Here is a 26986-nt window from a genome sequence, read left to right as displayed (position 1 = left end):
AGAAACCTGAATGTTTCCACTCAGACTTCAAATTAGCTCAGTCTTAAAGAAAAACACGTAACTCCAAAAGGTGGACAAGTATAGTGAGCACCACTGATAAGAAAGAGGAAATATTAATAAGCAAGAAATTGCTGAAGAAGCTCATTAATATCTGAAAACAAAGTAATTCAGTCCTGTTGGTGTGGCATGCACCTTTAATTTTTATATCAGTCTCTGACCTCAGCTAACATTTAGATTTTTACATTTACATTGTTTTCATCTAGTTTCTGTTTCCAAGGTTTAAAGGTTTCCTCCTTTAAACTCCTGGGGGAAAACAGTGTCAAGCTGCTCAGTGTTATATTGACTTTTATGTTTATATCAAGCAGATAATACTGTTGAACAACGTATGCTAATGTGCATGGTAGTGGCTTTTATTAAAAAAAGAATTTGTTTGGACAGGTCAGAAGTTTAATAACCCCAGCAGAATGAGTCAACATAAAGAAATGCATCAGTAAAGTGCTGCAAGTATAGACAGCCAGATGTTGACAGGAGATAAGCAGCAGTTCTTCATACTTCGAAAGTAAAGTTACAGGGTGAGTTCACCCAGAACAAAGGATGGTTGTCATTATGACGTGTTGCTGATAGATACAGGTTTGGCTTGTTTCATTGTCATCATCACGTCTCACTCTTTACTGGAACCTAACAATACAAATATTGCGGTTTTGTATTAATAACGAAAAGAATTGGGAATCAAATTCACACTAACAATCCTAATAAAGATTTACCAACTATACCTGACTCACTGACTCCAAAGCATTGGAGAAAGCTGTTTACTTTAACACTAGCTGATGAGGTACCATCCAGAGGTCAGGGGTTACTGGCATGAGGCGAAAGTAAAGTGATAATTCCAAAGGACTTCACACCTGAATCATTCACTAATTATTACACACAGTGACAGACTGGTGCTACCTGACCACATCACAGGCATATAATCATACACACCCAAATTCACAGTTACAGAGAATTCAGAAGCAGCAGTTAGTGTAAATCATAAATTAATTTTTTTTTAAATCAGAAGAAGTGTGCCAGTAGAAGTGTGAATTGGCATACTTCTATTTACCTTTAGCTTGCTGCTGGTACACATTAATTCAATAAAGAGTTTTCTATTCCAGCATACTGGTTCTGTTTATGAACTGTGGGAGGAAACCGGGGTACCCGGAGAGAACCCACACATGTAAGAGGAGAACATGCAAACTCCATGCAGAAAGAAAAGCAGGGATTTGAACTCAGGACCTTCTTGCTCCTAAGCAACAGGGCTACTAAGTGTGCTACCATGGAACCCTAACGTGGCACCACTGACCAGTGGATTTAGTGCATTTTTGCCCTTGATGTCACAAGTTATTGGAAACTGTGGAGTTCCAAAAACAACAAACATCTGACTCAAGTATTTTGGCTTCACTGAAGTGTGGCTGTTCAGTTGTCACAGGGTTAATTAAAACCTGCACTCCACACTCAACAACCGACTCAGAAACATTGGTTTGGAACAATCTGCTTGATTTAATACCACAGTCCGGCTCATCCATGTATGGTTACTGCGTTTATCTTGGTCATCCATGTTAGATGTTCCTGATCACCAAGGGCGGGTGCTTCTGTAAACTTGATTCTGCTTGACCCACTGTGCAGTGGAGTAGTTTCCTCCCACTGCCCATGACCAGTCTGGCTGTTTTCTGGTGTTATCTTTCTCTAGAAGTTTGTGGTTGCCTTTAGATGAGCTCTGTTTATTGTCCAACACTTTAGTCTCGTCTGATGTTGCATGGGACTCGGCGGCTGAATCCAGGTGCTTCTTTGTGCCATCTGTGGTAGTCAGGCTGTAAACATCATCACTCCGGGGTCCAGGTGGCGCTGGCAGGCCAGGCTGGGCTCTGCTCAACAGAGAGACAATACTGGGATCATGAGGGCTGAGGGAAAACAAGCAAGATGTTTGAATATTTCCATCTGACAACTTTAATTAGATAAGTGCCGCAGCATAAATGTCAGTAAAGTCACTTTTACAAATTCTGTATTTAATAACCTTATTGTAATGATGGGAGATGTGTGGAATGCTCCTTTAAGCTCTCAGCCAACTGAAGGGTGTGTCAGTGTCTGGCCTTGAAGGCAGGCAGAGACATGCCAAGAGCAAGACACAAACATTCCATCAGGAGCTTGAGTTGTAGCCTTAGCTTATTTACGTTTTGTTATGACTGGAGTGCCACAGATGCAGATCTGTTTGCTGCAGTCAATGTCACCAATGTCAGCAAGGTGATAGCAGCCCAAGCTTAGCCGCCGACACAAGACCTGAATTTATCATTGACTGCAAATAATAGGAAGGGTCTAAACCAGAGTTTAATTGTGTTAATTTGGTGATTTAGTGTTTTTGTGGTATATTGTGTGAATTGTAGTGTATGTTGTGTGTAATGTCTTGAGCTGCTGGGACCTTGAATTTCCCCTTGAGGATCAATAAAGTATTCATCATCATCAACAACACTGTCCGTCCTTATACCTGTCTTTAGCTATAAGAGTCCAAACTTATTCCACACACAAATGGCAGTCTTTTTCTGTTAACATATTTTTGCCACATACACTTTCTTTGCACACAGGTTTAGTCACTCAGTCTGATTTACTGTCTTTATCTAGACAACAGTCAGAGCTGTAAAGTGCAGTAAATGTCCACTCAGTGGTGAATACTTGCCAACCTGTGTTCGTTTTTCCAGCCCAGTGCACATGTCTGATCTCCCATTGGTGTCCGACCTGGAGGCAGTGGGTATTCACACATCAGAAGGCTAAAAACTCTGGAGGACCAATTCTGACAACTTATATAAGTTTATACAAGCATTTGTTCTTTTTACATTGCCTCATCTCTTTTTTTAACTTTTCCTTATGCATTTCAGCCTCATTATGCAAATGAGCAGAGCGGTACCTGTTGGTTGGTTAGCATTAAACTATACTTGGCATCAACAGAGGTGGCCAGCAGTTTATCAGTGAGCTGAAGCTTAGCAACTTTATTAGAAAATAATGCTATAACTCCTATATATATAACTTCACACTTCACACTATATAACTTGTTTATGTTTTGTGTGGACGCTCAGATAGAACACGTGTTTCAGTTTCATGGACTCAAAGGTTGACCGTTAGGTTTTTCATAGTTTGAATGAATGCAGAAGTCGAAGCTTTAAGACCCCGCCCTCCTCATTTGCATAATGAGACAGAAATGCATAAGGAAAAGTAAAGTAAAATGAGGCAATGTAAAAAGGGCAAAAGTTTTTGTGTGGTATAAGGACAACACAAAAGAAGACATATATTTCTTGATAAAAACGTGTGTGTGAGAGAAAGGACAAACAACATATATGTATTAACTGTATGCTTCTACTTTTAATTATGTCAGAATTGGTACCCCATAGAAAACCACCAGTATGTCCATTACACATTATACATGTAATTTTCTTTTTCCACACAGGGAGTCATTAAGAGTGACTCTAATGTGCAAAGTTGCTAGGATGAAAATAAACTAACTTAATAAATATTAGTTACAAAAACACTTCACACCTTCCAGCCTCAAAATCTAAAGGCCCAAAAAATGTTACAAGAATTTACATTTCATGTAAATGTACAAGCTATACTTCCAACAATTCAATTCAAAAATGTTTTACATTTTTTAGACACATGATCAGTTACTGAAACATTTAAACTCAATCAGGGTTCAAGTATTCAAAAGGTTAACCCAAAATTCCCAAAACAAAAAATAGGAAAAGAGATTCAGTTCTTTTTGTTAGCTTCACAAATTTGCTGAGGAACGCTTGAGGCAAGGGTTTCCAGAAGATACGTTTTTGGAAACCTCAAGTCCTAAAACGTCCCCAATGACATTTAGGTGAGGGAAAATTGCCAGATGGTGCAGCAAAGGGATGCTATTCTACTAAATCTCTTTTTCAAAGATAAAAATTGTGTGTCTCTGAAGACACACAGGTCTTTACAGGCTGTGTTGTTTTTGGTCTCATCCAGAAAAATTATCACTGATTCTGGACCAAAGACAATGACGTCTGTCCTTTCTGCATAAAGTTGAAAGAAATCCTAATCTATTTACTCATTGAGTTATTGTATCCAAACTATTCATGACTATGGTAACCTGAAAACCTGGATTTAATGACATAAAATCTCCTATAAGTAAAACTGTTTACACTGAACATTTCAAATGGCTAATCAAATTTTACCTGAGTTTCTGTCCAGGAGTCCAGCATGTCTGATGCCCATGTGTCGACTGTACAGGCTGGATCTGGCAACTAAACCCTTTTCGCTACTGGAGAAAAGTGCACAGAAACCAATGATACAAACGGAACAGAAATGGTGACAAAAAGCGAGGAAAAGCAAGTGAACCAAGAGATGGGGGAAGCCAAGAAAAAATAATTCAGATGTATAAAACTGAAAGAAAACAAAGGTTCAAACATAAGCTCAGGCAATTATTTTTTATATATATACACACACACACACACACACACACACAGATGGGTCTGGTTACTTTTATGATCTTATGAGAATTTACCCTGAGAACTTTGGACGTCTCTGATGACACACTCCTTCAAAGTTGCATGGCAGTGACAGGGTTAGAAGTCCTTTAAAAAGATCATTAAAAGTGGCTCCAGTTGTGATCACACTTTTCAGTAGTCCTGCGAATGATTTCTATGGGGTGGTAAACGGAAGTCTCTCCAGAGTTCAGACAAGATATGTGTTTTGTATATAACTATGGAACATTGATCTTTGTCATTTCAGAGATGCTGAGGTTACTGGAGTTTGGTTGTGATGTTCATAATTAAACCTGGACAGGGTTTATACAAAATGATTCATTTTGTATGTCTTGCCGCAGAAAAGAAGGTCCTAATAAACAACTATGTCTGTATGATTGGCACCATGTCCAGCTTGTTCCACATATGGATTGTACTAAGCCAGCTGTTTGGGGTGTAAAGGATTTAGTAGAGGAGGGGAAGAGGAGCCTAGATTTAAAACTTCAGGGTCTAGTTTTGTCTTGCTGCAGAGAGTGATCAGATTTCTTTGGGACAACAAGTAAGTGATGAATCAGGCTTTCTTTCCTGAACTTGTTACCTCAGAGAATTAATCCTCAAGAAGCAGACAGCAACTTTTAAGGCTAAAAAGAAGAAGCAATCTGAAAAAAATGATTTTATTTCATTGATACAAGTTAATGTGCATTTGAGTTAAAACCAAAATCCTATCTTAGAATTTAATGGGTTAAAAAAGACAAGCAGAGCTGGTTCACTGTGCTAAACTTACTACTGAAATCAATTTGGGAATTTGCCATTCTACTCAGGTGTGAGTCATATCCTTATTCTAAAACCAGCAGCTTTTCTATTCCTAATCAGGAAAAAAACAGCATCAAGATCAAGCTAAGACAGTGGAGCGGTTGTTGGAAACAAACATCAGTTCCAGGGTTAATTAAAACCCAGCTGAGATCTACTGAGGGAACTGTAGATGAATTACCAGACAGACATGGAAAAGGTGTTAAAAAGAACAAATTATGTAGAATGGGTGAACAAAAAAACCATAGAAGACAAGAGAGAGAGAGAGATACACTATTACTAATCAATTATCAATTATGACAAACAAGGTGATCAGTGACCAGTCTCAATGCAGATCTGCATAGTGGACTAGAGGAAAACCACATTAATGGGAGGAATTGTTTCCATCTTCAAATCCAAACCAAGAAGTTTTTTACACGCAATCAGGATTAATCCAGACGCCCATAACGTCACATTCTAAATCCTAATCATCAAAAACACTAAACTGGCAAATCCAGTTCCGTTTAGCTACGTATTTAACATATAAAGCCTTGTTCATTATGAAACAGGTATCTGTTTGGATCAGTTCGATTGGTGCATGTTTTCCAGCAATGACTCTTCACTGTATGAGTCTCTGTTAGAGCATTGAGTCAGTGGCCTCGCATCCATAATGTGTGACCCAAAAACAAATACACTTGTAATGTTCCCAACCTCATAAAGCCTCTGCATACGCAGCAAGAATTCAATCTCTTTTCTAGATCAGCAAGAAAAAACATTTGTCATTATGTTACAGTCAGGGCTTTGCACTTTTTCCTGTCAAGCCCCCACCGAGGGATAATGAATGTCTTCATGCCACACTCGCTCAAATTTAAATACGACTGCGAATCTGACAATATTTAGTAATTTAAATGTACTGGCTCCACCATTCAATGACCCAATTATCCAAACAGCTTAAAGAAGTTCATTTTATTGTTTTAAGTTTCAAAACAATTTTCAAGTTTAGTTTATTAACTGAATCAGTAACATTTAATCAAGACTGCTCAGTCTGTGAGATTCTCAACACAAAAAAAGTGTTTCAAATGATTCACTGGCAACTGACAACAGTGCCACAAAAAAAAAAAAAAACTCAAAACATTTTCCACACAAAGAACAGAACATTCAGTCTGTTACGGTATAATGTTTTAAGACTTGATGATCCAGCTGGTAGATTAGCTAATCTAACACCATGGCGGTTGATCAGTTCATTTCAAGACCTGCTCTACAGGTCATCGCTTTTTTTATTTTGCAACTGAACCGAAACAGAATTTCACATCATATCTACATGTTAAGGTTGTCAAAGTCAGATAACTGAACTACTTACCTCTCCCTCAATATTTTTATCAAACTTTTTAAAAAAGCAAGACCATGTACAACTGGAGAATCTGAATGTCAAAATGTCCCTGGTCAACAATTTTGTGTAACGGGGTAGGGGAAGGAGAGGGACACACACAGGCTAGGTCCGCCTCTGTCTATAGTTTGCCTATAGTTTTTAAACTGAATGGAATCAATATTTCTCCTTACAAAAAGAATCAGAGTTATTGCTGTATTTGCTGCTTCTTACTCCTAACTTTTCACATTCAAATGTGACTGCAACATCTGTCCAGATGTTGTCTTTACAGTATGTATGCAGAGATTATGAAAGCTATGCCCACATGAAAACAGAATTTTATTGCAATCATTGCAGCATCAACCTTTAATAAAATCACGTTTTACTCACTGTTTTATTGATCTATTCATTTGCTTTCTGAAACAATGCAGTACTATGTGTGAAGGTGTAAAAGCAACTTCATCTTATTTTGAGCCATAGTAATACATCAATAAATTAATGGCACATAAACAGATAATGTGGAACAGAGTAATTGTGTGCATTCATCTCTTACTTGCTACGTCTTGTCCTGCAACAGTCCATCAGAGGTGAATGAGGGCTCTGCTCCCTGCTGTCTCCAGCAAACGCTGGATGTGTGACACATGGAAGCACCCTCCTGGGAGAGGAGCCAGCACTGGGAGACTGGGAGCACTGGGAAGATACTGAGTGGTGAGGAGACTGGGGAGCAGCAAATGGCCAAGGAAGTGACCTCTGCTCTTGGCGTACCGCTGGAAAAAGAACAAAACATAATTATACATGTAAGCTTATAAATTTAAGCAATATATATATATATATATATATATATATATATATATATATATATATATATATATATATATATATTATGAAGAAAATTATGAAGAACTTGGAAAACCAGTGAAAGAGTAGCTATTTAAGTTTCATGGCAAATAAATAATCTAAACTCAAGTTAAAAGCCAAAAAAGGATTTCCACAGTTGTTGTTCATGAATAAATAGAAAAGGTGTAAAAGACAAACATTGTTGCTGCTTTCACAGGGCAAATGCAGCAACACATTGAATATCAACATGAGCAATAAGATGGGAGCATACTTTACTGGATCATCACCAAGTTTTAACCTGCTGATATAGCCAATATCAATTTGATTTTATAAGTTACTCTGTCAGGTAGTATAAGGTCACAATACACCTTCAATGGACCTTACCAGAGGGGCCTCTTTTCATTGGCTGATGTCCATTCTACGTGGTCACGTGATTGGCCGTCTCACAAACACACGCTTCTCGTTAGCTAAGTACAGCATAATAGCAGCACTGATACAACTTCTACACCTTGTAGCTTGTCTGCTACATGGTCTAAGTTAGCTAAACAGATCAATATGCAACGTGTACTGTATCTGACACACACTGAAGATTTGATTTTAGCAGAAAAAGCTTTGGACTAAACTGTTACTCGTGTTAGCCACTCTAGCACCAAGTACAGCTAGTCAATCAACATCGCTGTGTTCAGGGAAGCGCTGATTAATAATCGAGAAACTAGAAAATTCCTGAAGAAATTTAACTGGGGCCTGCCAAAGTGTGCCCGTCGGTTTGGAACCAGCGTTCTGATGCTAAAAATTTGCATCAATGCTAAAGAAAGCTGCAATGTAATCATTAGCATGTGGAGAATCACAAGAATGTTAAGTAAGCTGGACGTGCAACATTCAGTATGATAAAGTAAGTGTATTAGCTAAAATGAGCAAATATGCTAATGTAAGCATAAATACTTTCAGTAGCATTAGAATGTTTACTCTCATTTACTTACTCCATTAAGTATACTAAACATGGCTAGTTAGTCTGAAAAATGGGTAATAGCTTATTAAAGCTAAAAGGGTTGCTGTGCAAGGCAGTTCCCTAACCTGAGAGAAAAAGATAATGCAGAATGATATCATTGCACCGCCTGCGGCGGTGCACTATTCAGAGGGGCATATTGAGGCTTTTATTTTGAAATTTTCAGTAAGCTTAATAATAAATGCCCACACTAATCCAATGTGTAAGAGTGGTTTAGATAAACCAGTCACATAAAGCCTAAAAGAGCAATTACATGATGTAAAAATTGTCAAGGCTTTTATTTTGAAATTCTTGTTAATTTTCATATCAAAGGGCCACAGTCATTCAATGTATAAGAGTCATTGGATTAAATCAGTCATATGCTCTTGAAAGCAATTACTTGATGTAAAAATATTCAAGGTAATAGAAAAATAGGTAATAGCTTATTTAAGCTAAAAGGCTAATGCTAACGAACTGCCTTGCTGCGCAAGGCAGTTCCGTAACCTGAGAGAAGAATATAAAGCATTCTAATATTATTGCATCGCCTTATGGCGATGAATTAACCTGAGGGCAATATGAAGGCTTTTATTTTGAAAAATAAAGATAAGCTTCATATTAAATGCCCACACTAATCCAATGCCTAACAATGTTTGGGTTAAATCCCTTATTTACTGGCCTAAACAGACAGTAGTTCTAAATGGAAGCTCTGTTTTAACCGAGTGTCAGTTAAAACTACAGATATGGCATTTTTGTTGTCCTATTTATTATCATTAGGTCAAAGGGTCATATTGAGGCTTTTATTTTGAAATTTGCAGAAAGCTTCATTATAAATGCCCACACTAATCCAGTGTGTAAGAGTGCTTTGGATAAACCAGTCACATAAAGCCAAAAAGAGCAAATACATGATGTAAAAATTGCCAAGGCTTTTATTTTGAAATTTGTGTTAAGCTTCATTTGGAAGGGCCAAACTCATCCCATGTGTAACAGTGATTGTGTTGAATTGGTTCTATAATGCTCAAAACACAAGTAGTTCTAAAGGCCAGCGCAGATCTCTTCTGTAGTAACTGACAGTTCCACCATGTTGTAGTTCTAACCTTCAGTCTTTGTAGTTCTAAAGAGCAGCTCAACTGTCATGAGAATGAAACACAGGGAGAGATGGAATCCTAATAGTTTTAAGCAGTTAGTTTTTCTGATCAAAGCAGGCCGAACATCTCCTTACGTAAATGCTGCCAATAGCATGTGGGGTATCATTTGAATGTTGTCTGTAATTGTCTTACTCCATTCAGTATATTTAAAATAACTAATAAGTAAGAAAAATAGCAAATAGCTTATTTAAGGTAAAAGTCTCATCTTAATGAACTGCCTAACTTGAGAAAAACAGATAATGCAGAAACATATTAGTGTTAGTTAGAACTACAGATATGGTGTTCTGATAGTCCTATTTAATATCATTAGGTCAAAGGTTAATGCCATTGCACTGGCTTGCTGTGCATGCCAGTGCCATAACCTGAGAGGAAAAGATAATATAGGCTGATATTATTGCAGCGCCTTACGGCGCTGCACTCACCTGACAGAGACATTGGGGCTTTTATTGGGAAATTTCGATTAAGCTTTATTTAAAAATTACACACTAATCCTGTGTGTAACAATGGTTTGTTAAAATCAGTTATAAAATGCCCAAAACACAAGTAGCTCTAAAGGCCAGCTCATTCCAGAGTGTCCTCCCATAAATCAGCTGCTCTGGCCCCATGTGTTCCGTTGCTATGGTAATGGATCAGCTGCTAACTGTCATGTGTGTGTGAGACAGAAAGGGGGAAAAAAATTCTATCTTTGTGAGACACCCAGCCAATTAATATGGAAAAAGCACTCAGAACAAACCTTTGCCGTTCAGGAACCGTAATACATATTTGAAAACCGTTTGAAGCGTATAAGAAGGCTTATTGTCGTCTCCGATAGTCCTGCGATTCATATTTTTACCTCATTCACAGTAATTACAGTGATGAGACAAAGAATAGTGTGTGCAGGGCTCAGAAAATTTTCAGAAATACATGGAAGTGAACCTGGGAGAGCGTCAGTTATCCTGGCACATGATTTCACTCTGAAGCACCTTGACAGAAAACCGTAAGCGCTAGAGAAATATCGAACACATTTTACCGGAGCAGGCATGCAATGTCATGACCGAGATTGATACCAATCGGGCAATACTTGTGGGCGTGACGGCGATTTCAAAATCGCTTTCGGGTCAAAAATCTGCTTAAATTCTCACTCTAAAAAGCGGCAGTTGGTGTCAGTTATGCTCTGCGTTTCGGCAGTTGGAAATTTTGCTCGTGTTACGGAAAATTATTATTTTTAGTGCTTAATACAGCTAATCTTACCCCAGGTGTAAAAGGTATATTGAACAGTCTGATTTTGAACAAATTTCTTAACAGTTAATTTTATGTCATATGTAAAAGGTATCTTGAACATTCTATGTTGTATAAATTTCTTAGTTTTGAACAGATATTCTGTGAAGAATTTACAGGAAATTATCCACCAGAGTAAATGTCAAAGGTCAGGAACTAGATGCAGATCAAAGGAGATCTTTTAGTATTGTTATCAGGGCTCAGGAAGCCACGAAATTAGCATCTATTGCAGGGCAGAAGCCTGTATGGCTCACAGAGCATCAAAGGTTTCCCAGAACCACATCTGACATGGTTTAAACTAAAATGCAACATAGAATGTTGAGATCACTAACAGTTTTCTAAGTATTAATAGCAAGTTTTAATCAAAGTGCATTATCTAAGTTTAGAAGGGTGAATGCTGAATGTATTTGAAAATTGTACTGTCTATGATAATATCTGAACCAAATGGAAATTGTTTCAATGAAAATGTGTTGTTTAGTATTAGAAAACTGTTCAGGATTTTATGTGATAAAGCAAGGACTTAAATCTTGGAAAATGCTGAATGCAGTAGACCAGAATTAGGTTTGTGAAGATAATCTTTCCTTAAACTAAATTACTTAATTTGGCCGGGAGGCACTCCGAATTTCACAGGTATCTGTTAGAGCCAGAAGACTAGGATGCAGCTGCTTGCTCCATTGTTCTTCTAGAGACCAAATGGCCTTTGATCTCTGGCGTGAAATTAAGGGAAGGTCTAAGTTCCTCTGAGTGTCCAGGGGAGCTCCTGGTTGGTCGAACCAGGGGTACGCCTTAATGAATACATTAACAAGGAGAGAAACGCCTTCACTATAAAGAGATTGAACACGATAATAATAATTTAGATCGCTGTTATTTCCTGCCGTTTTGGCATTCAGCCTTCTCCAAAGACATGTCTTTGCCTTTTCTTTCTCTGTCATTATCCCTTTGTCTTTGAATTCTTTTGTCTCAGGTAAAGAATGTATGTCTCTGTAACTCTGCAGTTTTCTTGTTAACTCATACGTTGCTTGTTGTGAGATTAAACTTTGTAATTCTGTGACGTCATCACGCATCGTTCCTGCTGCCACACGCCGCCCTGCCGGAAGAGCCAGGTAACCGGGACCATAAGGAAGAGAGCCAAGCTTTTTCCAAATTAAGCTAACTTAGTAAAAGTCTTCCTCAACATTTGGGGGCTCGTTAGGTTCTGGAGTCTTCCAGGGCGGCTGTGTCGCGCGCTGGCCCGGTTCGGCCCGAACGCTTCGATCTGGTAAGAGACTTTAATTGTTTCTGTTTTGAGTGCCGCGTGTTGCCGGCTGTTTTCTGTGTATGACTTCATAGAATTGGAAACTGCAGACGTGTGGGGATACCTCTAAATTGAGTCTGTTGTTTATGGATTTGGATTAAATACACATTACAGTGGATCGTGGCTGATCCAAGCAGTTGGACCAACGTTACCTCTGTTGTTTTTAAGGCTAGGTTTTCTGTGAATTTTTCCTGGGGGATCAATGACTGGGCCTCCGAAAAGAATTGTGAAAGTTGTGTATTACGTAGTTTGGGCCTGAATCGGCCCGGAGATTTAGACTCGTCTCCAGTGGACTTATAGTATAACATGGGTTGAATCACCTTTTAAGGACTTATAGTATAGAATAGGTTGGATCACCTTTTAAGGACTTATAGTATAAAATAGGCTGAATCGCCTTTTAATGGACTCATAGTGTGATTTGGAAAATAATACATTCTTGTTGCCGGCGCCTGAGTTTTCTTTTTCTCTTTCTCTTTTCCTCTTTATCTTTTCAATTTGTCTGTCAGTGTGTTTTGTGTTTTCTGTGTTTGTCCGTGGTGATTTCGGACCTAAGCTGCTGTTCAGTGTGGCGTGTCCCTGCTGAGCTCTGCGTGTGTGTGTGTATGTGCTGTTTGTGTGTGTGGCCCGCTGTGTTTGTCAAGCGCTGCCTGTTCTGTTTGGTCTGGGTGGAACGATGCTGATTTGTGTTGATTTTTGCTGCATTTTGTTGTGCAGCTATTATGGACTCTGAGTTGCAAAATGATATTAGCCGTTCCTATGGTCTGGCTTCGTGGGAAAACTCTGCGAAAACAGATTGCTCACTTAATTAGCTTTACGATCGACAGTTTGGTCTGAATTCGCTTGCTGGGCAGGCGGATGATTTGAAATTCACGTTGGGCCGTGGGGTCTGCTGACGGGTTGAACTTATACTGCTGATAAGTGTTTGGATTTCATTTTGTGTGTCTGTTTCGAACTAGCTGTGGTTAAAGGGATTCCCATACAACCGCAGCTGGCGGAAGGAGAGCGACGCGCTCCAAACCTGCTGGCAGTCGGGTCTTTCGACCTGTTTAAAGTCCTAGGGAGTAAGATTCTCCGCTAGGCGAGCGTTATAGGTCAGCTCCTTCTGTCCGCCGCTGGTTGTCGGGGTTCAAACTGAATTGAAGCAATAATTACTCTTCGGAACGTTTTCTTTCACTGCTGTTTCGAGGTGCGAAAATTACAGTTTTTGAAATACCCTAGGTTGTTCATGAACTACACTAAATTGTTTATTCAAATCAATTCATTAGCAGTAAGACTGAACTGCACTGTAAAGATTGAAAGGTTATTGCAAGATGGAATTCTGATAAAATATAACATTTGAACGTGCTGAAAATAAATTATGGGTTCTAACGTTCTCTGATTGGTAGAACTACGACTTGAAATATAAATGAAGAATAAACTATGACTATGCGGACATAGAGGATTGTGGTTATGCTGTATTGTCAAATTACTAGCTGACTAAATACAAAATAAATTGAATAAATAATTTGTATGAATAAATTAGTGACTTGAAAAATAAAATGAGATTACATCGAAACCCTGACACATTTGGTTGGAATTTGTCCTGAGAAACACCACACGAGTAAAATTGGATTTGGCTTCGAGTGCACTAGGCTTATATAATGTCAAATTGACCCCAAATTTAATGAAATGACTGAGGTCAAAATTTATAGGTTTTTGCTAAATTTTTAAGATTTGCTGTAAATGAATAACATTGCGCCTGAAATAATCCTTTTTGGTTAATGGGGAACGAATAACCTTCTGTGGCACTGGTGCGACATTAATGTCGGAATATTTCCGCCAGGCCCTGTTTTGAATAGATGTTCCTTCCTATGTCGCTGCCATGCTGAGTACATAGGTTGAAATGCTGTGATTATATAAGATGGGGGTTGCATTTGTTCCATGATTAGCAGATTTCTCAGGTTGAGGAGAGAGAGGTGGAGAAGTAGAATAATGATTTTCTTGGACAATTACTGAGGCTTCGGTTGGACTCCTGCTGCAGTGACGCATCCTGGGTTAAAAAAGTGTGCAACTCCATGTTGGCAGCCTGCTCTTCCAGCGTGGGGTGAGGAAGGAAGGAGAGCGTCTGCTTGATGGGAGTGCGAGGCTTGCGAAGCAGAGACGGGTGTTTTTATGTAAAAGCTAACTAATTAACTCCTGTTTGCTTCTTTCCTTTTCCTCTGTCTGAGACTTGCTGCGGTGCATCTGACCCCTGACCTCAACTCAAACCAGTCTTGCCATGGTCGACATGATGTTCCCTCCACATCACTAGCTGATGACAGCACTCAAGGAGACAGAGAAGAGTTCTATCACCTTCAGTCACTGATGCGCTGCTGGTCTTACAGTTCCGATGCCTGTGAACTGCGATTCAGAAAATTCCTGCATGGTGTCCTGCTGGACATTGGACTGACACTAGATTCCTGTTTGGGTGCAATTGAACTCGTACAACCTCCGCTGACCAACCCCCTGACATCAGCGTGGAGACGGAAAATGATGTGCTTCTAAGATGAAGCCAACGAACTGAACTGTTTGATGCTGTCTAACTGTTTGGACATTGACAGAGGGACATTCTGGAAAACTCAAGGTCCGACATCAGAGCCAGTTACATGTGACTGCGGAGAGTTCAGAGAAAGGGGGGAGGATTGCACCTCAGTGACGCCGGACTCGGGGGGAGGACGGAGAAGTGGGACAGAGAGGTGTCGTTTGCAGATAAGTGTTTTAAACTTGTATCCTGTCCTGTTTTCTGCTTTGGCCAACCTGGACCCGAAGCGCTTGTCCCATGTGGGCCGGCTTCTGTTCTTCCTCATGTCACTCTGTTTTATGACCAAGGCCAGACTGAATGGTTGCATTTGTGTGACAAAAGGGGGTGTTGCTGCTGTAGTATTCTGACGTATGTTTAATCGTTTCGGTTTATAATGCATGATGATGCAGTTCCACATATTTCTTTGGAAGTTAAGGGGCGTGGTAAAACGCTTCCTTGAAGTTCTATTGTTGTTCCTGATCTCTTTCTCCTCTTTTACAGACATATGCAGCATGCTGTGTTTGGCTGTGGACTCTGCGATTACGGTGCATGTTCAACCTTCTAGACATGGTGGCAGGGGGGTGTGTGATCATCTTGCCAATTTTGTTTGGATGTTTCTGTAACACAACCGATTGTTAATCTGGTTGTGTTTCAGGGGGGTGAGAGGAGAATTCTCTAATATGCGAGCACAATACTAGATCCTATGGAGAAGAGACAAATAGCTCAGCAGGAAATAACAGGCAGCTGGAATGCAAATCATTCTCTCCCCCATCACCTAAAGTAGCTCCTGACAAAATATCAGAATATATGTCACAACTTTAGTAGTGAAACAACAAGAGGCACCCCAAGAAGATTTATAAGTTGAAATTGAAATTAGATGAAACTATAACACATGTTGTATGATATAAGTGCAAAAATCCTGATGAAGTAGCAGAAGAATTGGGAGTTTTTCTCTTGGAATCCTAATTAGCTTTCTTTCCTGCCATAAAAGTTCCTTCTACAAGGTGAGGAAAATTCATGAAGGAGGTGTCAAGTAGTTTTATGGCCCATCTGACTCTAGAGATAAGGAGAGTTGCTTGAAGCTTTGGTGTCTTAGATTCAGAGAATTCTGTAGAGTGAATTATTTAAAAAAAAGTTAATATAAAGTGAGTAATGAAATAATATGGAATATATTAAATGTAGATTTTTCAGCATCAAAGTGCTGAGTTTGATTGGTAAACAGGCTTTGACAAACATTAATTAAATTTTCTAGGAAAAGGTGGTAAGAGAAAATATATTTCTTAAAATATTTTACATAAATACAAATAATACTTTGGTGGTGTGGTCTTTCTAAGGGCATTTTCTAGCTAAATATTCAAATCCATGGTTTGATGTTTTAATAAAATCTCTAAGGACGCTCGGATTACCCTGAATGTTGGGAAAAGTTAAAGATGAGTAGAACTATGAAGTAACTGTTTAAACGTTGAAGTTTCCAAAGGAGCTAATACATGATGAAATTCTACTTATTAAAATCATTAATAACTGGAATGTGAAATGTTCTGGGAAATTGAGTAATCTTATAGGTTAAAATCATACTACAAATAATTAATCTATTTGTTCTGAAAGTTTATCTTTCAGAAAAGGGGCAGAGAATTTGGACAAAACAAAATTATAAAGATAAAAGGTTAACTGTGACAATTATTAAATTATCCTGAAAATAAAATAAAATGAGAAGAAAAAGGTCCTTACACTATTAAGTTTTGCAAATAAGTGGACATTTAAAGGGTTTTTCTGATTGAAGGAATTGGTTTATAATTAAATTTAAACCTCTAATTGATGATAATTATGGAGTTAAATAGCAGTGTTTTGTGGAACGTTGAAGTATTTGTTGCATCTTAATTGAATATATAAACTAGAATTTAACTCTGAGACACAATATTGAATATGCAGTTATTGAAATTGGTGAGAAGTTTTGACAAAAAGGAAATTATTAATTGGGTTCTAATATAACTTTTGAGAAATATCTTTTAGAATGCACATGTTAATTAAAATCTTGGAGACTAAATTTATAAAATAGTAAAACATTTAATGCTACACATTTGGAGAATTCTTGTAGCTTTCGTAATTCTTGATTGAATAAATTTGAACAAAGAAGAATACGATGTGAAAAGACTGACGGTTTTGTGACTGACCATGACTAGACTAAATGTTTCATGTTCTGTTTGTTGTGTTATCGTCTGTCTGTGAATATATGGTATGAATATGTGTGATTAGAACAGAATATAAATTGCGAAATAAAACTGGCAAACTAATTATATATCGTCCCCAATTACAAGGCAAGGGAGACTGAATTAAATTATCAAAGAAATTGACTGAACTATGTGCGCATAAGAATTAAATTGAGTAGATGTTTTGCCTATTACTTCGATGCCTGTCTGTCTAGTAACCATTCAACAGGGTTTTTCTCCATTTGAGCTTCGAAACCGACGGAAGTTACATGGACCGCCGGCCCGTACCAGGATGAAAAGGTGAATCTGCACATTTGTCGCATAACGACTGCTTTAATGAGTTACAGGTCCTGGGAGTGGAATTTGCATAATATCAGACGTGACAGGAACGTCCAGGCTCGAGACCTGTTCCTGGACTCGACTGGGTGCCCCTGGAGCTCATCGAATGGAAGCGGTCTGAACCTCGCTTCACCGGACCACACTGCGTTGTGGAGAGGACATCCCATGCTGTTCGTCTACAAGGGAAAGGTGACACCTGGTTCCATTGGAGTCAGTGCACGGCAGCCGAGGAGCCACAACGCGCGTTCCGAGTGATACAGGAGGACCTGCAGCATCAAGCTTCAGTTGAGGAGCACAGCCAGGCACGGCCAGAAGCAGACGTGGGTCTACTGTCCCAAGAAGAAGTGTAGCAGGGTTTCTGTCGTGGCCACTTCGTCTTCCTGAAATTCGAGGTTTACAGGGCTCGGAAAAGGAGATTTTATTTTCTCTGTTCCGATGTCCTTCCATGGGGAGAAGGAGTTTTCATCTTTTGTTTTTTTAAAAGAATCTCACTGAAATGAGGCATAATAATCCGATTTTCAGTAGAGCAACGGACGCTCAGTTAGTCACCTGAGCTGTAGAACTAAGAAGGGAAACAGGTTCACGACGGATAAGGATGCAAGAGGATCATCATCAGCTTCACATATTTTTTCTTGCGTTTTCTCGTTTATTGCGAACTTTCGTTTTTTTTTGCGCATATTTTTGGTCATTTCTTGACAAAGAATTAATATTTTTCCAAGGACTATAGAAGGATATTTTCTTGTAAAAGAAAGTGTTTTGTAATTTTATGTGTTTATGGTTGTTGCATTTTATGCTTTGAGCTGTTGTTTGTACTGTGTTTTCGTTCTATGGTGATTATGGAGTTTTATGATTTGTCATATTTTTAAACCCATAGGTATGTTTTACTCTTAGATTTGATTGGTTGAAATTTTGTGGTTCAACGGGTAAGTATTGATATTGTGGGTTGGCACAGGTTTCCATTTGACAGGTTCGGATGATGGAGTTCGGCTTCAGACACATGGATGGGCAGTGTAAGTCTTATTACAGTTTCAGTGAGAAGAGACGCAGTGGCCCACCTCCTTCATCCCCTTTATCAGATGTTTTTTGTGGTCTTGCTGATGAGTGAGTTGTGGAGCTGGGAGGCTCTATTTAAAAAGGGGGACTGTGATATAATTTGGCTACTGATATATAGTTTAGTGTACTATATAGGTTTGGTTCCTCTATTAGAAGGCTTAATCAATTTATTTGTGAGGTCTATAATTAATAGACCTCAAAAGGGGGACTGTTACGGAAAATTATTATTTTTAGTGCTTAATACAGCTAATCTTACCCCAGGTGTAAAAGGTATATTGAACAGTCTGATTTTGAACAAATTTCTTAACAGTTAATTTTATGTCATATGTAAAAGGTATCTTGAACATTCTATGTTGTATAAATTTCTTAGTTTTGAACAGATATTCTGTGAAGAATTTACAGGAAATTATCCACCAGAGTAAATGTCAAAGGTCAGGAACTAGATGCAGATCAAAGGAGATCTTTTAGTATTGTTATCAGGGCTCAGGAAGCCACGAAATTAGCATCTATTGCAGGGCAGAAGCCTGTATGGCTCACAGAGCATCAAAGGTTTCCCAGAACCACATCTGACATGGTTTAAACTAAAATGCAACATAGAATGTTGAGATCACTAACAGTTTTCTAAGTATTAATAGCAAGTTTTAATCAAAGTGCATTATCTAAGTTTAGAAGGGTGAATGCTGAATGTATTTGAAAATTGTACTGTCTATGATAATATCTGAACCAAATGGAAATTGTTTCAATGAAAATGTGTTGTTTAGTATTAGAAAACTGTTCAGGATTTTATGTGATAAAGCAAGGACTTAAATCTTGGAAAATGCTGAATGCAGTAGACCAGAATTAGGTTTGTGAAGATAATCTTTCCTTAAACTAAATTACTTAATTTGGCCGGGAGGCACTCCGAATTTCACAGGTATCTGTTAGAGCCAGAAGACTAGGATGCAGCTGCTTGCTCCATTGTTCTTCTAGAGACCAAATGGCCTTTGATCTCTGGCGTGAAATTAAGGGAAGGTCTAAGTTCCTCTGAGTGTCCAGGGGAGCTCCTGGTTGGTCGAACCAGAGTGCAATGAATACATTAACAAGGAGAGAAACGCCTTCACTATAAAGAGATTGAACACGATAATAATAATTTAGATCGCTGTTATTTCCTGCCGTTTTGGCATTCAGCCTTCTCCAAAGACATGTCTTTGCCTTTTCTTTCTCTGTCATTATCCCTTTGTCTTTGAATTCTTTTGTCTCAGGTAAAGAATGTATGTCTCTGTAACTCTGCAGTTTTCTTGTTAACTCATACGTTGCTTGTTGTGAGATTAAACTTTGTAATTCTGTGACGTCATCACGCATCGTTCCTGCTGCCACACGCCGCCCTGCCGGAAGAGCCAGGTAACCGGGACCATAAGGAAGAGAGCCAAGCTTTTTCCAAATTAAGCTAACTTAGTAAAAGTCTTCCTCAACACTCGTTTTTCACTTTTTACGTCGCCATCTAAGTCCGATTCCTTATAAAAATAACAGCACCCCTGCCGGGATCGAGCCGCATGTTTTGATACCACTTTTGTGGGTGGGCTCGCAGCGGTACGAGCCGCATTAACGGTGGCGGAAGAAAAATAAAGATATAAAGAGACATTCTATTGAGTGTAGAACAATAGGTGCCTGCCATGCAATGCATGGAGGCAGTGACTGACTTGCTTCACTGCTCTCCTTATGCATTGCTATGGGGCAGGCCCCAATAAACTTGATATCGTATCGGACTGAATGTTATGTTTTTAACGTAATCTTTGCTCGTCTTGCGGGGCGCAGGCGGTTGCCATGGTAACAGTTGTGTTTAAACTACAAAGAGATCGAGAGTAAAAAGGTACGAGTGGTTTTGAGTTGATCACCTGTTTGGGTTATTTTACCTTTGTTTACCTTTGCTGTGGCTCATTACAGCCGCTGTAGTTTCTAAACGTTGGACTAATTATCTAATTTGTTTGTGAGTTTACGTCATTCACAATAAACATCAAATAGAACAAACATATTTCGTAAAATTTTAACAAACAAATGGCTTCTTTACCTTAAAAGAGCTCTTTGGTTCCTCCTATCAGTCTGTAGCTTCTCATATTGAGGTCATCAAACCAAATTTCAGATCTACCATAACTGATTGACACCTGCTGGCCTCAGGTTTACAGTAACCTCCTCCCAGATGATGACATGAACTTGTTAGTTCCTCTGTCCATTGTAGTAGCTGATATATTGTGAAAATCCGGTAGAAATGATGCACTAATGGAGTCATGTTTACATAGAAACAATGAGCAACAAGGCTTTGCTTGTGAGACTTGCGGTCACGTGGGTCGGTTGTGGGCGGAGCTTGGTAAGGTCCAATCTTATTAAAAAGCACTGAACAATGCAAACTTGTTTTAACTGCACAAAGTAGTGTTCTCAAATATAAATGAAATTTTTTCTTATAGAGGGACCCCTTCAGTGAAAAACAGTATTTATCAACATATATATTTTATGTTTTATAAATACATACATATATATATATATATATATATATATATATATATATATATATATATATATATATATATATATATATATATATATATATATATATATATATATATATATATATATATATATATATATATATATATATATATATATATATATATATATATATATATATATATATATATATATATATATATATATATATAGCTACAGCTTTACACATGCATGATTCAGTAGCAATGAGGAAATGGAATGGAGTGTAGCTGCAGTATTCAAGAGATCTTCAATGATAAACTGAGCTTTTCAGCCAAAACTTATAGATAACTAAAATGATGGTTTACCTTCTCTTTCCATTAAAGAATAAGGCTTAATCTCTCCATCAGGCTTTTTTACTCTTCTCAACTGGGACACTGTAAAAAAACATAAAGTGCACTCAGCTCTGGATCGAAGGCAACACCTTCTTTTTTTATAAATTAAGTTTCACTCTTACTAGCAAAGCAAAAAGATTAAAATTAATAAATTGGCCAGTTAAAAACCAGACAGATATTTTCTAGCACTTTGACATTAACATGTGAAGTGCATTGTAAGTAACATGTATATTATTATTACTATTACTATTGAAGACGTTGTTCCATCTGCCCAATTTCATTAAGTGCCATTGGCATCTTTATACTTAAGTCAAACCCCAGCAGTAAAAGAAGCTTCTGAGATGTACAACGCAGATGTTACATGAAAAAAGAAATTCTGGGCAACTGTGTATTACACTTATTCTACTCAAGTTATTTTTTTGTTCTTGATACAAAGTGCAAATAAATTTTTTTTTTAAATTTAGCTAAGTATAAGGGAAGAAAGGAAACAACATGATGAGGCAGAGGAACATGAGAAAATGAATAAGCTCCTCCTAAAAAGCTGCATGTTCTTTAATCTGTAAGAAAAAAACTAAATTGTACCTAGAAACTAGGTTCAAATTTTTATTTTTATTTTTTGGAACTGAAATTAAAGCAAACATACATTTTGAGCTGTCACCAAATAAAGACTGTCTTACATTAGCAGAATGGAAAAAGGAAAAAAAAGTTTATTTTAATGTGGTGAACAAAGGTACATTTAATAATAATAATAATAATAATAATAATAATAATGATAATAATAATAATAATAATAATAATAATAATAATGATAATAATAATAATAATAATAATAATAATAATAATAATAATAATAATAATAATAATAATAATCAGAAGAAGAAGAATAGAGTACATTGAAACAAAGATATACAGACAGAGGAAAAATTGAAAGCAAAGATGGCTCTGCTCATGAGCAAAATGTAACAAGTGCCATAAAAAAATAAAACGGTTAAAAATTACCTGCTCTTTTGTAGAAGAAGTCCTCAAAGGCAACAAAGTTATTGACCTGCACACAGTGATAAAAATGTGACATCAAACAATGACAATGTTCATTCTGAGACCAGCACATTTATATCACAGGACACATTTAATGGGGCTTCCAGCAGCTGTCGCACAACAAAACACCTCACAGAAGCATGTTCACAGCATGTAAACTAGATCAGATTAACAAATTAGTTGAACTTAACTGTAAGTTTCAGAAATAGATTTATTTACTTGATTGGCTTTCTAGTTTATGGGGTTCTGCCAGGCTATATCTGTGCTGTTATGTTCAGTGACTTACTGAGTGAAGGAAATTTCTGAGGACAATAAAGGAAAATGTACCATCTTAATTCAATGAGCAGGAATCTTCTAAGTCTTCCCACTATGCTAGTAAGTTGGAGTGATTGGGTCTCAGATCAGACTGTGATCTCCTGGAGCAGTTTGCTGCTGAGTGTGAAGGAGTCTGGATGCAAATCCAGTATCTCCTGCATCTCAGAACGTGGTCATGGAAAGCTGGAAACTAGTAGAGTGTTTCTCCAGGTTGTGGACAAGATCGTCCCCCAAGTCCATCGATAAGCAGAGTGATGAGGCATCTGCAGTGATGTGGGCACTGTACTGGTCTGTTGTGCTCTGGATGGATGGGCAGGACATTAATGTGCCAATGTGTTGAGCAATGATGTACAAAAATATTGGTGCAGATTGGATAATGTATCAGGGAGATATGACTATTCCAATAACCTATGAACAATTTTGGGTGGAAAAAGAATAAGAAGAATTTCTTCAGATATAATAGACCTTTCCAACACTTTTGCTGCTCTGCCTAATAAAACAGAAGCTTTAAAAATGGAAGAAGAGGAGAGAGTTAAGGACTTAATGTGGAATAAAGATTTTTAAAAATCTTGTGGAAGTGACCTATATTTTATCTTCTGTGGTTGTCAGAGAAAAATAAAACCATAAAAGAGATATTCACAGGACAGACATGACATGTCTTACCTGAGGAACGCTCTGCCTTAGATTGTAATGCTTAGCCAGGAATGCCAGCAATTTGGTGGACGGTCTGTCATATGCCAACAACACTGGCTCCACGTTCTGATGCTACAGCAAAGAAAAATTGGACAATAACAGTTAGTCTGTAGCAGAAAACTATTCTACAATAATAATCAGAGGGATATCTATTTTTTTTCAGAAGTTTACATGTAGTTCTTGGTAAAACTGTGTAAAAAATGCATGATTTAGGTCAAACATTTTAGATATACTTCCACAAGCTGCTCCACGCAGTTTTATAGAGTTCTGGTCTGTTCTTCCTGACAGAACTGGTGGAACTGAGTCGGGTTTGTAGGCCTGCTTGTTAGCTCACGTCTTTTCAGTTCCTACTGCACAGAGATCAAGGCTTTGTGATGACCAACCCCAAGACATTTTACCTTGTTACCCTTATGCCTCTTTCCATACCACTTAGCTTGGTTGTATCCTTGACGTCGTTAACCATTGATCAAAGCTTTCATTTTCTAGCCTTTTTCTTGAGATGCGCCTTTAATATTTCTGCATTTATTTTGTAAAGAACCCAGTCCCTCATGCAACAAAATACCACACATTATGATTCTGCCCCCCCTATGCTTGACAGTACAGATGGTGCTCTACGGTAATCTACATTATTTTTCCTATGACATCTAGAGGTAACCTTCCAGGTGCAGAGGAATGAGTACCACAGACTTCAGCTGTATTACCATAAGATCTGCAAAGGTTAGAAAGTCTCCAAAGTATGTGCAAAACAAAATTTACTACTGTTAGGGTGGTAAATGGTACACAGTTGAAAAACATTCAGTCAGTGATCCAAACTGTGGTCCGTTTGGTGACCACCACTGTAGTGTGAAGTTAAGTCTTCCACATAAAATATAAATGGCAAACAGTAAACAGTCCAAGTCCAACTCATGAGAATACATGCAATTCAACACTGTGTGAGTCAGTTGCAGTACACAAAAAGGTTTAAGTATTTAGTTACAGTATATATGCATGAGACAGCAATAGTTAGTGTGTATGTTCTACTTCAGCTGGAAAAAGAACATACACACTATCCAACCAGCAAAATGATTTTACTAAACAAGATGATAAACTTTTCTTGCACTTCATAAAGTGAAACTGTTTGCATTTCTGTCAGTGTCCCCTTCGGTGTAACCCTCTCGTTGGGACTCTTTCTTTTTCTCATTCCTGTTGAAAGTGATTTTGTTTGACCAACATTTGACCACCTAACCATGTCTATTTTAAATAAGTCTGGAACAACAGCCAACTGCTAATTAGGATACAGAATAAGACCTGTTGATCCCCCTGCTGGCTCACCTGCATCATTACAACTCTTATTCATATTTTATTACCTGATTTTTATGGTAAAATATCAAAAAGCTTTACCTGTAACATAAAATTGAATAGTTCTAGCCCATAGCCATGTCGCTGTAAGTTTTCTGCAATGTAGAAATCCAAAACACACAGTGGCTCTACTTCGATGTGCACACCATTTCGATCCTAAAACAAATAAGAGTTAAAGAACTGTGATTTGGAATTAGAAAATGAATAACTGAGTCAAAATACAGTTACAGACTCACAAGCAGAAATAACTTCTTGTAGCCAACCTTCAGAAATCCCACAACCACACCCCGTCCTCTGTGTGTAGAATACATGAGAGAGAGCTCTTTTAATGTAATTAACATCTTTTTACAACATATTACACACACATATCATAAGTAGCCAACTGTTCTAGCTGACCAAATACATCATCAATCTGCAGAGCATGAAGTCATGACACCTGATCGCACCCTGCCAAAAATTATTTCCAAGGAGTGCTTTCTCCTTTTGCAATATTCTGATAATTGTTCTTCAGAATATCAGAACTGTAAATAGTATTTATGAAATGTATATTTTTCCAACTAGGAAAGCCAAGATATTATAATGAATCTTCTGAGGAATGTTCTGCTTTATCCCATTGGGATGGACGAAGCAAGAAAATATTAAGCTCTTGGAAAAGCTTCACCTGAATCCTGAGACTGTTGAGATTATTCCCAGGGAGTCAATGTAACTAATTTAAATAAATTCTACCAGTTCTAATACGAAAAATAGAAATATGTTCTAATGCTTTGTTCAGACTGCAAGATTTGGAAGAAAAAAAATGAGTGAGAAAAAAACACATTCAATTTAAATGTTATGAACACGTTAGTCCATGAAGCAATAGTGGAAAATGAGTGAAAGCAAGGACATGGGGTTTACCGGCTGCTCTCTCCATCCTTCATCAGGTACAGTTGATGCTTCTGGAACTGCAGCTTGGAAGCACTTGTTATAGGAGCTGGGAGGTCTTGTGCCTGTAGTAGTACCAAAGAATAAATATGATTACATTCAAAAATGTCCATAAACTTTGCTTTCCTTAGTCCATGTAGAGCATGGTGAATGCAGTGATACCAAACACCTAGCAGCAGTGAATCTGTTGTCAATATGTGATGTGGAAAATCATTTTTGTAAGCAATTAGAGAGATATTTGTTCATCAGAAGGTCCTTTTATCCAATCAAAGAACATCAACCCTCAAACAACCCCCTCACACAAAAAAACAAGAACTCGGGTGTGCTGTGGTGGTGTAGGGGACAGCGCGACCCACATTTGGAGGCCTTGAGTTCTCGACGCCGCCGTAGCGGGTTCGATTCCCGGACCACATGTCTTCCCCCCTCTCTCTCCCGCTTTCCTGTCAGCCTACTGTCATATAAGGGACACCAGAGCCCACAAAAGACCCCCTGGTGGGGGAAAAAAACCCCACAAGAACTCACCTTTGCTGAGGCTTTCCCAAGTTCATCAAGAACTGTTGCAATTTTGACCCGAAGATCTGGCCTGTGAAGTTCCACACAGTAAAACAAACATAAAGAAGCAGGATTCAGCTTCTGTGCACCACAAATCTAGAATAAACTTCCAGAAAACTGCAAAACAGCTGGAGCACTTGGTTTCTTTAAATCAAGACAAAACCCGACCTCTTAGGAGTTGCTTTTGAACCACAATAAAAAAAAACAACCTTGACCAACATATTTGATGTGTATGATTTTGGTGATGGCACTCATTAAAAAATATTATGTTTCTTCTATTGTTGCCTGTATGGTGGTTTCTTTTTAACTTGTAGTTATTATTTTATTATGTAAAGCAGTTTGAACTGCCTTGCTACTGAAATGTGCTATATTAAATAAACCTGGAGGGATGAATAGATGGCTGGATGGATGGATAAGTAAACAGACAGATAGATTTTAATGGTCAAATTTCTGAGCTCTTCAAGAACTGCTGACTAAAGTCCAGACTTTAAAAGGTGATTCAACAGTGATTTCCTGAAGCCAAGTGAGCAGCACAGATAAACGGAGCAGTTATTTGCGTAAACACATCGTCATGTTTTAACCTACTTTTCTTTAGATTGGCGACTTGCAACAAGATTCTGGTCCAGAATGGAGATCCTCTCAGAGAATAACTGATTAATGTCAAAAGGAAACTCCATGGCGCAGACTTGCTGATAGCTGTGATATACGAGAGTGCAAGGCTGAAGGAGGTTAGCTAGCTGAGAGGTTTCAGTCTCACTAAGCAACCACTAAACAATTTAGCGAGTTACTTCAAAGATATTCACCGCTTAACGTGTCGAAACTGAAACAACACAACCGTTCAAGATTGTAATTTCTAACTCTACAAGAAACTAAATAATGTTGTTTCCTCTACAGGGGTTATTTACACCGCTACTTCATTGTGTCGCTAAGGCACACCGTCACTCCCAGTATTACC

The 26986-nt window shown here is 38.1% G+C and overlaps 1 protein-coding gene across 2 annotated transcripts; it reads right to left on the bottom strand.

The window, feature by feature from the left end:
• Window positions 1-389: 389 nt before the first annotated feature.
• Window positions 390-26986, bottom strand: atat1 (alpha tubulin acetyltransferase 1). Of its 2 annotated transcripts, XM_044139193.1 has the most exons (12): window positions 26617-26985; window positions 26002-26062; window positions 25453-25544; window positions 24795-24852; window positions 24601-24714; window positions 23191-23292; window positions 22177-22222; window positions 21151-21219; window positions 7220-7433; window positions 4224-4309; window positions 2712-2766; window positions 390-1901 (listed from the first exon to the last, which is right to left on the bottom strand). In XM_044139193.1, exons 1-12 carry the CDS (start codon window positions 26706-26708, stop codon window positions 1610-1612), a joined length of 1281 nt encoding a protein of 426 aa, XP_043995128.1. In that variant the 5' UTR covers window positions 26709-26985; the 3' UTR covers window positions 390-1609. The 2 variants fall into 2 exon arrangements, with proteins under 2 accessions (XP_043995128.1, XP_043995129.1); XM_044139194.1 differs by lacking the exons at window positions 390-1901; window positions 2712-2766; window positions 4224-4309 and adding an exon at window positions 4714-5487 and having other exon boundaries at window positions 26617-26986.

The sequence above is a fragment of the Gambusia affinis genome, linkage group LG14 (assembly GCF_019740435.1).
Source record: "Gambusia affinis linkage group LG14, SWU_Gaff_1.0, whole genome shotgun sequence".
In the NCBI taxonomy this organism is placed as follows: domain Eukaryota; kingdom Metazoa; phylum Chordata; class Actinopteri; order Cyprinodontiformes; family Poeciliidae; genus Gambusia; species Gambusia affinis.
Note: the sequence above shows the minus strand (reverse complement) of the source record. Positions and strands in the feature narration are given on the sequence as shown.